This window comes from Diprion similis, chromosome 11, assembly GCF_021155765.1.
Source record: "Diprion similis isolate iyDipSimi1 chromosome 11, iyDipSimi1.1, whole genome shotgun sequence".
Classification (NCBI taxonomy): domain Eukaryota; kingdom Metazoa; phylum Arthropoda; class Insecta; order Hymenoptera; family Diprionidae; genus Diprion; species Diprion similis.
In genome coordinates, this window is record NC_060115.1 from 6,556,152 (window position 1) to 6,568,670 (window position 12,519).

At 38.2% G+C, this 12,519-nt stretch overlaps 2 protein-coding genes across 3 annotated transcripts; both read right to left on the reverse strand.

The window, feature by feature from the left end:
• Positions 1–14: 14 nt before the first annotated feature.
• On the reverse strand, positions 15–2,258 carry LOC124412091 (NADH dehydrogenase [ubiquinone] 1 alpha subcomplex subunit 9, mitochondrial). The gene is made up of 7 exons (XM_046891700.1): positions 2,139–2,258; positions 1,740–1,948; positions 1,328–1,621; positions 1,071–1,237; positions 830–958; positions 566–752; positions 15–465 (listed from the first exon to the last, which is right to left on the reverse strand). The coding sequence occupies exons 1-7, from the start codon at positions 2,176–2,178 to the stop codon at positions 277–279; spliced, it is 1,215 nt and encodes a 404-aa protein (XP_046747656.1). The 5' UTR covers positions 2,179–2,258; the 3' UTR covers positions 15–276.
• Positions 2,259–5,686: 3,428 nt separating this feature from the next.
• LOC124412089 (zinc transporter 1) lies at positions 5,687–9,947 on the reverse strand. 2 transcript variants are annotated; one of them, XM_046891698.1, is made up of 7 exons: positions 9,737–9,947; positions 9,501–9,608; positions 9,117–9,418; positions 8,757–9,010; positions 8,172–8,350; positions 7,952–8,038; positions 5,687–7,691 (listed from the first exon to the last, which is right to left on the reverse strand). In XM_046891698.1, exons 1-7 carry the CDS (start codon positions 9,923–9,925, stop codon positions 7,257–7,259), a joined length of 1,554 nt encoding a protein of 517 aa, XP_046747654.1. In that variant the 5' UTR covers positions 9,926–9,947; the 3' UTR covers positions 5,687–7,256. The 2 variants fall into 2 exon arrangements, with proteins under 2 accessions (XP_046747654.1, XP_046747655.1); XM_046891699.1 differs by lacking the exon at positions 7,952–8,038.
• Positions 9,948–12,519: the final 2,572 nt, after the last annotated feature.

A 12,519-nucleotide genomic window follows, 5' to 3' on the forward strand; every position in this document is an offset into this window, starting at 1 on the left:
CGAGTCATTTACAATTTGATTAAGCACTGTATTTTATTGAATATCAACAAGTGTAATTTTTATTTATATGACTTTACAGTGTAGTTCTTGATAAATAAAATAATTGGAACTGTAGCTCATTGACCACGGAAAAATTTCAATTTACTATGCTTACCCTATGAAACGCGTTGCTCAGAAAACAGCTGATGTAAATAAGCATAGAAGAATTTTATTATAGGTACTACCATTGTATTGTATTTTTGTAATTTACATACACTAATGATCAATGACCCAACACTAAGCAAAACGAATTGGAATCGTCTTAGGTGGATTTGGTGTTGGGAATTCACCAGCTTCAGGCGTGTAGTACTGATACGCCGCATACGGCCTTACCTCCCAAGGTACTTGATCTTCCATTTCAATAGGTGTTATTCCAAGATCTTCCAAATCTGGTAAACCCTTCTTCAGTTTGTCACTAGTATGTTCCTGAAAGTAATGGTTAGTCATTGTTGGGATTGGGAATAATTAAATTTCTGAAGCAGTGACGTAGTATACGAATCTGTCAATAACCTAAGTTGATACCCACTATTTCTACTCCCTCCCAATGCAAGTTTCCGAATGGGTAACTAGGACTGAGAAGTTCATTGGCGTATATTCTTGCCATAAAAAATGGGTCATAACGCAATTCATATCTGGAATATCCCCATGATTTATCTTTTCTCATCACTGCAAATATCCAATCAAGTAGTTCAGATAGTTGATACCGCTTTGGTCTGAAAGGTTATAAGATGTAGGTGATGTAATCAATTCCATTTTTGAATTCTGTGTGTTTTCATCGCGATCAACATACCCAACAAATTGATAAGTTTTTCCAATAGAATCCGGATCTCTAATCGCTGCTACTATACCAGCGGCAACATCAGATACCGCGACGGGTTGTTTTTCAGTCGCTTCTCCTTTCTTCCATAGAGGTATTCCTCTGTAATGAAGGTTTTACAGTAGATAATTAAATGTATAATCTTTTAGAGAATTCAACATCGGATTATATCCACCCAGAGGAATTTTAAGATAGCCTATATAAATAATTTCACCTCAAGAAGGATCTCAGGGGATGATTATAATATTTTATGAAACGATCCTCTTGTCCATAAATGACCGAAGGTCGGATTATAGTAGCTTCGGGAAATTCTTCTTTGACGGCAAGTTCACCAGCTGCCTTTGACTTGTGAAATCGAGAACCCCCACTCAGTAGGATAGGCTAGTGAATGATAAAAACACAAGTCTTTTTGCAGGAAATGAAACAGAAAGACAGAAAGAACTAGTAGTCAAGAGTAACATTAAAGTATACCTCAGGGTTTAAACTGGCATTCAGAGCAGACAGATGAATAAAGCGCTCAACACCTGCCTCTTTGGCAAGCCTCGCGAGACGTCTGGCTCCTTCGACATTTACGTCATCAAATTTGAAGTTTTTCGTTTCCCATTCACGACCAATTAAATTAATCACAACATTCGAATACTTAATGCATTTCCGTATTGAATCTTCGTCCCTCAGATCAAATGGATGAAACAGGACTTGGCCTAGGTCACCCGTGACTTTTAGTCGCTTGATATCATATTCATCTCCGCGATAAGGAAGAACCATCTACAAAGTGATAAGGATGAGAACTAAATCCGTGAAAATTCATTTCAACGGGGGAGCGGCTCTATTTTCCAGATAAACAAGCATTGCAGAACGGTATTTGTGTCTGGCAAACTTGTACCTGGGTGCCAATCTTTCCAAGCTTATTGCAGACATAGCGTCCGAGGAATCCTGAGCAGCCAAAAACTGTGCAGACAACGCCGTTGAACGAGCTGCGTCCTCCGGTGCCGCGTTTGAAAGAAGCTGGATTGTCATTTTTTATCACCCTTGGAGAATCAGAGTAGTAGCAAATCTGTACAGCAACACTGGCAGAGCGTACCGTTTGTCGTTCTGTGTAAATAACAATAATAGTTCATCAGTCGATATGGATAACAAAATTATTATTAGTTATGTAATTGAACGACATTGTAGCTGCTTGATAACTAGAGAAAGTCGCATAGTGAAAAGTAGAGCGAGAAAAAGTAACGGTTGGTAGAATGCAGTGCAAAATTTAATCGTAATGTTGTTCTTCAAACCTTACTTGCGATTCGAAAACTACTCTTTGGTATCAAAGCAGCCATCTTTCACTTTTTGAGGTTGGAAGTTGGAATATGTTTCAACCGGTGAATGCGAGAGAAATAGATTGACCTACACGATGCGTATTTGCGACACATTTCGAATCAGAATATCCAGTCTCCGCCATCTGGTGGCACGAGCTCTGTACGATGCGAAACCTCGTAGCCTTTTGTAGACCTTCTGTGTAATCCTTGTTTATATTCAGCGTCGCTGTTCTATTGTTCAGTCAGATAATGAGCTGACCGACTGTGAGTTCTAAAAATTAATCTTTCAAAAAGAATATCCTCTATTCTCTAGAGCAATTATTCTTCAGAAACAAAAAAAACTGTTGCACTCAAAGGTCCAAGTCTACGCTGCATTCGGTAAATACCAATTTTATCGTTTATCACGTGTCTGTTTCAAACTCAAAATGACAAGATTTTCGCATTGGGCTGAAATGCTGGATTTTCACGGCTGCATGCGAAAGTGAAAAACTGCCTATGAAAGTGTATCTACAGTGGCAGCAAAACCGTAGACCAATGAGCAAAACGCGGTTGTAAGTTAATTAATCATGTGGTTCATCAGTGAGTTTCATTTCCGTTTATGGTCGCCTGCAATTCGTGAGTTCTATAGTTGTGACTGGAAATCTTCTGCTGCGATTTCGAACGGGGTTATTATTGCCGGGTATCACGAAAAGACGATATAAGAGAGAGCTAATTGGCATCCATCCGTTGCAGTGCCGCAGCATTTTGCTGTCCGTGAAAATCTAACCTTACAATTACGTCAGGCATCAAACAATCTGGTTTGCAGATGACTATTGCCACACTCTTACTCTGGCAACAGACCCAGCAGCCAAAACACGCTGGGCTTGTAATGCTCGGCTTGCAACACATTGGACAGTGTACGTTCGTTTTCGTAACGACTCGTTCGTTCAGTACAAAGTTTTTATTTTACAAAGGTGTGTATCTCAAGGTCAATTGTTCGCTTTGGCACCTTTGGCACCTCATGTGACAAATGCCGGTGGTGATTTCCGGGACTGAAGGCTGTGAAGGCAGACTGCATTTGTTACTTATTTCCGGTCTTTGTCATCAGAGATTCGATCGCTTGATCTTGAAGAGAGTGCGTGGATGTAATAATTGTAACCTAATCGATCTATTCAATTGTATATGATCCGTGATTGAATACGTTAAACATGACGTGTGTGGCGTCGAGTGCCGAACAAGTGATTATCTCGCGATTATGTACAAATTGTTTCGTCGTTACGGTGCGCTTGTTTTTTTACTTGGCGACATCTTGACATCTTCGATGTCGACGGAGATGTAAGTGCGAATGACATTGAGAGCGTATCTTAATCATTTACCGTGTGTGGAGTGCCAGAAGTTAATTTGTCGAAAGACTTGAGTAAAGTGCAGACTAATAAATCTAGAACCTGATCAATATACGTTCCGCCGAATTTTACGTTATAGTGTTTCCATTTTTTCTGTTTCTAACCAATGTTTTGCGGTTATGGTTTTGCGAAGTACAGTAGAACGTCGATTATCCGACTAATTGGGGGAGACATAGGTGTTCGGAAAACCGGTCTATTCGGTTAATCGAAATATATACTTTTATTTATGAAATTACCAATAAAAACCATATTTATAATAATTTCAATCACTTTTATTGCAACTTATTTCCAAAAGTAGACAGCCTTGTAATAACTGGAAATTTCGTTATCGACCGCCATTTGAAATATTCTCGCAATGCGATATTCGCGCCACTGCGCGAGCGGGCCTAATCTCGAAAATCGAAAATCGTAGATTCGTACTTCAATTTTTTCATAGCATCAGTCTGAAGTTGGAATAAGCAAATTGTTTGTCAGATGTTTCGTGCGTGCAATAAATGAGAAAACGAATTTTCGGAATGCAAACAGAGTGGAGTGTTAAGGGTTCACAGACAAATAAAGTGAACAAAAACGTTCTTCTTAATTATTATGCGAACTTTAAACTAATAGTTGTGCGGGAAGCCGAAAACACCAACAATTGTCGAGGTGCGTTAAAATACAATATATCAGTGATGAATGTACGCGATTGGCATAAAAAGGAGGAAGCAAAAGCTAAAGTATTCTGAAATTCGACTTATATTCAGATTGAAAAAAAAAGTCCTGAATCAGAGGTCACAAATTGAGGGTCGACTTATATTCGGGCCAAGACTAGGTACATACAATCAAGGATTGAAAAAATTCTCGCTTTGAAGAGCGGGACGCGGGGTTCGCAGCCAGTTTGGTTAAATGGTCGTTCGGTTGACCGTCGTTCGCACAATCGACGTTTCACTGTAATAGCTGACTAAAATACGAAATTTGTGAATAAGTGCGTGTGCAGTGTTAGAGTGAAATGAAGAGTCCCTGTGGGAAGGCAGCTGCTGATACGGTGAAGCGAGGCGGGTCAACATCCTGTAGGCGTTGGGCGACCGGTGAGTTTTGCATGCGTTTCGTACATCTCGAAGCTCTTTCAGTTCATGAAATGGTTTACTACTGGCAGAGCAGGTATTGTATACTCATATTTGTCCCTTTCGTTTTCACTGTCGTACGGCGAGGCGGCAATGATATGAAAACACGATGATGTGCCTACATTTTTGGCTCAGGGATTAGTCAAGTCATTATATGTATGTAATACACCTTGTCATAGTACGTTTCGCGTTTAGAAATTCAATGTATGTATATTTTATTAATTCATGCACCATGCACTGTTATACATACATATATTCACGTACTCGCTAATTGTTTTTCTATCGATATGTACGTACAATACAACATTACAATTTTCATTAGTTGAGTTTGTTACTTATATCGGAAAAATTTCTCTTACTAGAGTCAGAATACTACTGAAGACACTAGATTATTGTAGAGAGTTAGGATGTTTGCTGATTGATTTATTCTACGCTTGTCGTTGATCCTACACAAAATACATACAATCGCCATATCGGTGATTCAAATACCCGGAAAGGTTTTTATTATCCGGACAAGTCTTTTAAAATTTATTTTAGGGTATGTATCCACAAATCTTTATCAAATGAACACTTGTGATATCGGCTAGATATGTATATAACATACTTATGACGTAATTTTTATGTATTTATTCCGTTTTTTGTACGTCCCTGTATATTGTCTGTCATTTTTTTATTGCATTTTCTCATTATCGCTTTGGAAGACCGATATTTACCCTTCAAGTTTAACCATGCTATCAGCGCGTGGACTTGCTACTCCGCGGTTCTGAGGGTGAGACAAGCATATATTGTGCGAATTTAGTGCCGTAATCAAATTCGAAACTTGGTGCATTTGATGATAAGGTTTCTGATGGAGTTTTTTTTGCGATTAACAAACTATATTGAGATATTATTATTCGTCATATTTTCAAAGATCTCTCTTTGCTCCGCAATTGTTGGAAGTCATTTTCGTACGTTCACAAAAATGTGATTGAATGAGAGGAAGTTTAGTGAGCCTTAAGATTATAAATAAGTGGAATTTTGTGTGAGGGATTTTATGTAAGTGTATATATTATCAAAGATATTTTCCATTACAAATGGCATTGCTATTATGTCAACTTATTTTAGTAACATATCGCATTTTGTTATTCACGTATCGGAACAATAATGACTATTTGTAGCAAATCTTCAGTTCAAAGCAGGAGCAGTTAATCTGATAGCCAGCTTATTAACGATGAATAAATAATACTTTATTATGTACACTGTCCATAAAAAATAATATTCACATAGTTATTGTGACACTCCGGCCAAGAGCACTTTATATTTATATATGTTATGTTTTGTTGGACGCACAATTGCTTTCTAGCAGTATATCTAAAGAACGAAGCGGAAATGTAAAACGGAGAGCAATGAGTTCCTTCTCGGGATGTTTGGACGTTACCATGGGCAGTGAATTATCTTGGTATAAATAAATGAGCGTAGGCAATAAATTGGTTAGACAAGGCGAACAATTGTGTATATAGCAATATGTCAATTTTTCGTTTATTCAGGAAATTATGACGTATGTGTGGTAGGAATGTAACTGTTGGGTGTCTAGGAATTCGGACAATATTATATGTATTTGGATTGGATGAGTACTTATGGTTAAGTTGCCTTCTGTTATCAAATAATTCGGTAAAATAATTCGGACAATTAATACCTACATATTACCATAGGAGTATTCGATGAAATAAAAGGAATTATTAATAGTGAACTTTCAGTACATGAAGATATAATAATAAAAAAATGGTAACACATCCACTATTGGGTTTCTATTAATTACATAATAATTTCGCGTTCGGCTTTGTCCTTCTTAATTTTGCAAGGGCCTACTGACTATATGAGATTTTATATTAAACGAGAAAATAAGGTTACACTAGTAACGTAATATTCGCAAATCCGCGATGCACCACCGCGGATTGAATGATCTCGTACTTAATATCGAAGGGTCGAACAGGCAGAAGGACTGAATTACAATCTGCGATGTTTCGCCAACGAGAAGAGTTAAAAATGATTTTAATGAGCAAGGATTCTAAGGTAACTCTCGACCACAAGCCGGAAACAGGCAGAAAGACCGAAGTGCGATCCGCGATGCTGGGACTTGTAACTCCGAGTATCAAATGCAAGAAGTTAATAAAATATTGGTTTTTGACAGGCAGAAGGACCGAAGTACGATCCGCGATGCGCCACCTCAATATGAATGAGCAGATCTGATTCGCTGCTTTGATCGATTAATTTAGCTCTTAATTAGCACTGATCCAACGTTTCGTGCAAATCGTTAGCTCCTCTCTCTTACTTATGCGGCATTTAACACTACACATTGTATCGTTCGAAAGTTTGCGCAACGCGCATTTTTGCACAGTGTACTTCGATCCACATTTAAAATCCAGCAGCTCGACCTGTTCCTAATCACTGGAAAATTGTATCCGTCATGCGTTTGCAGATTTATCATCAAATCCACAAACAAGTCTGGGATTTCTCTCATCAGTTGCTCATAATTTCACTCACCCGTCTGTTCTAGGCGTAGTTTTTAACAACTGTTTGTTCCAGCTTTTCTGAAAATTACACTTTTCGATCAAACAAAAAAAAAGAAGAAAAATAATCAAACCGTTACTTCTTCGGTATTTTCTTGCAAGTCCACTTCGACAGTTTCGGAAACTGATTGAAGCACCGTCGTTACTTCGACATCAACCGTGCATGTTTCCTTTTCCACATCTGCTTTGCTCGTGTTCGTTACACTTTCTGAATTTTCTTCAACACTTGTCGAACCTTCTTCATTGCTAATCCCAACCGTCTGACTAGATTCACCGGAATCTCGGACAGCGTGGGGGGTAAATCGTTTCAAGCTTATCGGTTGCTGTGAGGCTGGAACGAATATCGCCATTTCAGAGCTCTCGCATATCTCCTGAAGATTGGTGCTCGTTGGATAGCTGGAGTCGCTGTCGAGCGATATATCTTTTGAGCAGCACTGAGACAGGCTGCATTTTTTATCTTGACATGTGATCAGACAGTCGATCTTCTTCAAGTTTGGTTTCATCTAAAATTTTGATTCACGCATTATGTCGGTGTCGAGAAGAATCCGATTGAAGTTAAGTTGGTAACGCTATAAAAACTCCCAACTTCTAAACTTTGGAATACAAAATTTATAAAACAATATCGCGAATTCAACTACTTCGAAGACAGACTGAAGCTGAAAGACGCGGCGTCAACATTATCAACTTCAGCTTCGTGGAAATGATCGGAATTGTCTCGGAGAACATGATGCCATGTTTTTTTATTTGTCAATAAATTTCTCACCTTTTGAAATTCCGGCTGAATTGTAACCTGCGTTATTCCCATTTCCACGAAGAAACCGGTCACTTCGTGTTTGATACGTGAGTACACCTTTAAAATAAAAAATGCGATATTTAAATTAAATTAAATTAAATTCTCGTAAAATTATAAATAAGTTCATCAGTTGTTACCAGTGCAAAAATAAAATCTGGGGGCGTTTTCAGTGAAAAAAAATATAACTTACCGTTTGATTGAGGAATATTATGTGGGCCGTAGATATTGTTTTATCACCCGTTAACTGCCATACGTGTAAATCGTGGACGTTCACTATTCCCGGAAAAGCTTCGAGCAGTTCCTTCTTCAGCGATTTTATGTTTATGTGATTTGGTATTGTTTGCAACAAAATCAAGCCAGATTCCTTCACTGTGGAAAAAAGAATAAAAAATAAACGACGTTGAGTGCCCTACAAAAATCTGTGAAAATAGAAAAGAAAGAAAAAATTTATAATTCAAGGGGTCGTTCACCGGGGAAACAATTTATACGATCTCTACGTATATTTACAAGATATTACTTGACAAATGAATTTTACTACGATTACGTTACTTCTCATAATTTCAAAAATTTCTCGAGATTACAAAGTGATTCCTGTAATCCCAAATAATTTCTCATGACTACCAATTATTATCTTAACGATTATTGATTACTAATGCAGAATTCTGTTTCAATATTACTGATTTCGTAGTGATTTCGAATTACATTGACACCTCAATCGCTTCGGTGAAACACCCCTCGGTTAAGTTTCGCGTTTCGCGTACACAGGTATACTCACTGTACGAATAACTGAGAAGGAAAAGAGAGGCCGACGACACGATGGCGATTATCGGGTCTACGAATTTGGCGACATAGGGATCGGTGTAGTAGACGATCAGCGAGTCGAGCATAACGAAAACGCAGCCAAGCACGTCTCTAAAAATACCCCGGAACCCTGGTCTTCCTGGGAATCTGATTGCCGGTGAACAGTTTTGCGTTTCCGTCGAAGCCAATCGCTGCTCGCCCGTGGGAATGGAAGCCGGAGCGATTTTTCTGAAAAAATTTCCACACGCTGTCTTATCGAAAGGATTTTCCCACAAAAACGCGCAGATTTGGGACTCAGGTTGACACGAATCGTCCACCACGAAGGACTGCTTACTTTTTCATTATCCAATTTCCGTTTTTCGTAACCTGAAGCGAACTCCCGTGGCAGAACGTGTATCCACCGATCATGATGTAGCAAAATGCATTCAGCAGAAGCCCCGCAGCTCCAACGCCGAACACTATAAGTGGATGGTGCAGGGCGTCCAAGTGGTTGATGTGCACCAAAGTTTGGAGCGACTCGACTTGTATCGAGAAGCAAAACGAACCGAGAGAGACGCAGCAGACGAGCATTGTGAGGATGTTTATCCTCGCCCAGCCGAAAGTGTTCTTCATTCTTTGTTCCGATCGGGATTCGTGCTGAACAATTAGCAGAAAGTTTGCATAGAATCGAACATCGATGTCCGGTTATTTACATAATTAAAAACAATATCAGACTCACCTTCACTTTCACAGACAACGATGACGACACTGAACCGGTAGAATTTTCATCCGATATAACGACGGCCGAATTCCGTCCCTCGCTGTTGCAATTTTCGCGATTACTGTACTGCAAAAAGAAGACGTTTTTCAAATGAGAATGGAAAATCGTCGGAATCGTAATTTCATATCATCAATTCGACACTCAAAATCCATATATTCGATATCATATCAATAACACACATTGCTCGGGCTTACTTTTATGGACGCGATGCAGCCGATCAGTGCGATGATGTTGCATAGCATGTAGTAGGCGTTCACAAGAAGTGTCAATCCGTGAGTGAAATGGCTCACGATTAACTCGACGATCAGGTAGGCCGTTGTGAAGAATAATACCAAGTAGATTTGCACAGGCTGCAACCTTCGGAACCACTCCTTCATCGCCATTATTATTCTATGTGATAATTAGAGAGATAAAAATAATTACAAAACGAAGGTCAAATCGCCGGTTTGTATAATATCTACGGTGAGACGTCGCTGTGCGAATGAATAAATAGTTCGACGCTAGTTTGAAAAAATCGCGCTACGAACACAGCTGATAATTTATATCATCCAACTATATTACACGTATCACATGCATGCGTATTAAAGACGATATTTTCTCTCCCCGTAGGCATAAGCAGGTGGGGATTCCAAGGCGCCAAGATTTTCTAATAATATACAAATATCGTTGGTAGAAATTTGTATTTTCTTACACGCACGTGGGGTTTTTAACCTCCCCCCCCTCCGCCCCCCCACTCTAACTCCGGGATTAAAATAGAGACAATAACACGCATTTGCCGCGTGTGTCCAGTCTCGTATCAGCGCGTTGACTTCGCATTTTTTGTTGCCAAATATTTTCAAATTTTGACCCTTTTTTTATCTTGAAATTCTCACGTGTTATAAAATTGCATGCTCGATTCTGTTACATATTATATTCATTTCTTGTGAGCATAAAGTTTTTATGCGTATGAAAGTATATGTATATATATCACTAATACTCTCTCTGTGCTGTTTACGTTATACATATGCATTCAGAAGTCTTGTAGAATGTATGGAAATCGCGATTTCATTTGCAAATCGTTGCGTCGTTTGTTTGTCACGTTTATAATAATCGAATGCTAATTTTTATATCATATTTATGTAATCTTCGTGATATGTAATTACGATAACAGTTATACGCTTGCGATAACTAAGCGATTGGATTTACGGAACTGCCCGTGTGTATGAGGCACTCCAGACCAGACTGATTAGGGCTATTCGTTCTAAAATTGGGTTCTTGTGCTTTCTGTAGCAGTAAAGAATAAAAAAAAAATTTCAAACTCAATGAAAATTAACTTTTTTTATACACTCTATGCACCATACGTAAGAATAAATAAAATCGTTGGTCGGGTGGGGTGGAATGCCTCGTGTATACTTAATTGCCGAGAAGTTTATCTTAATTTTAGTTTCAGTTTTCTGTTTCAATTCAATTCGAAAGTAGGATAAGTAGGTATACGTATATGTAGAATTTGTCGCCGAGAGTAGACAAGGTGGGCGTCGTTAAGCGCCGACTTTAACGATCAGTGTTTAAGTATATGAAACATAAAATAGACGATTCGCACGGCGCCGGGCGAATAAACGGTGTAAAAAATAATGTACATTCAAAAATACAAAGGTCGTGTGCGTGGGAAAGATGTCGTCGCTTTCTCTAGTTTCAACGCGAACGTGCTTTACGTATAAATTTACCTGTGACACGAAATAAATTATACTTGTTTATTATGTTTACGTACAAATGACACAGCGTGTGTATGATTATATGCATATTTAAGTGTATCATATCGAACGAAAAAAAAAAAAAAAAAAATTCTATTTTAATCAGATATTACAGACGATATGAAAACACGTATCGCTGTGTATGGATAATCCATATTTTTACCGCCAAGAAAGTAAAAGTGAAAAAATACTATCCTCGACTGCACCCTCGAAGATCGATCAAACTTCCTGGCTACGCGATCGTTGCTGCCATGCACTTACCTATATAATTATGAATTTTCTCTTTTCTCGCAACGCGTTTAACACATATAATATAACTGTTTATCCAGTATATTGTATATATATATATATATACATATAGTTGAATTAAACACGGTAAGTGAAGACGACTGTATACACGTCTCTGCGACTTATCGGGATTGTAATTTCCTTCGTCCGACTTTCCGCAATTACTTTACTCACCCATTCATAACTGAAGTATTACTCTAGTCATGTTTGTAATAATATTCATTCGAAGAATTGCACCTCACGTGTTTCCGCTATTGTTTTTTTGACTAATAAATCATCACATGACGCGGTTGTGTTTTACTCCGTGTGGAGTTCAGTGCTCCGCGATTTCAGTGTGTGGGTGTGTGTGTGTTTTTTTTTCGCAAATTTTGCGTCTATTCTTACATGTTTCTTTTAAATTCATCTATTTCTTATCTCCACTGCACTTGGATGCAATTTATCTTTTTTACGCATAATGTGTGCAAATAATGAAAAATAACTAAGCTGAGCGAAAGTGATTGTTGTTGTACATACGTTTCTGTAATTAATTATGGGATTAGATTTTATATTACATACAAATATACCAACTCACCGCTGATTTATTCCACAATCAAATTAGGATCGTTATAATCATTCAGATTCTACTTTCAAAACTGTAATCGAATCATTCGATTAATTGTTTGAAAAATCATTCACTGTCGTTTGTCACTTCACTTTCACACTTATTTAATTTTCTCTTAAATTTTTTTAACGCTCGCGAAAAACTCACAAGATACTTAAGTCGCAACTTGATGTGAATCCCTTGTCTTCGGTATTGCTTCTGTTAAACTGTTGTAAACTTCTCATCGTTTAAACCTATATTACCTCGAACTCGCCTATCTTTCAAGTACTGCCCCTCTCCTATCTCCCTCCCCCTCTCATTGACCACCACATTTGTCTCAATCCGATAATTATTTTCTATGTATAAATAATATAACCCT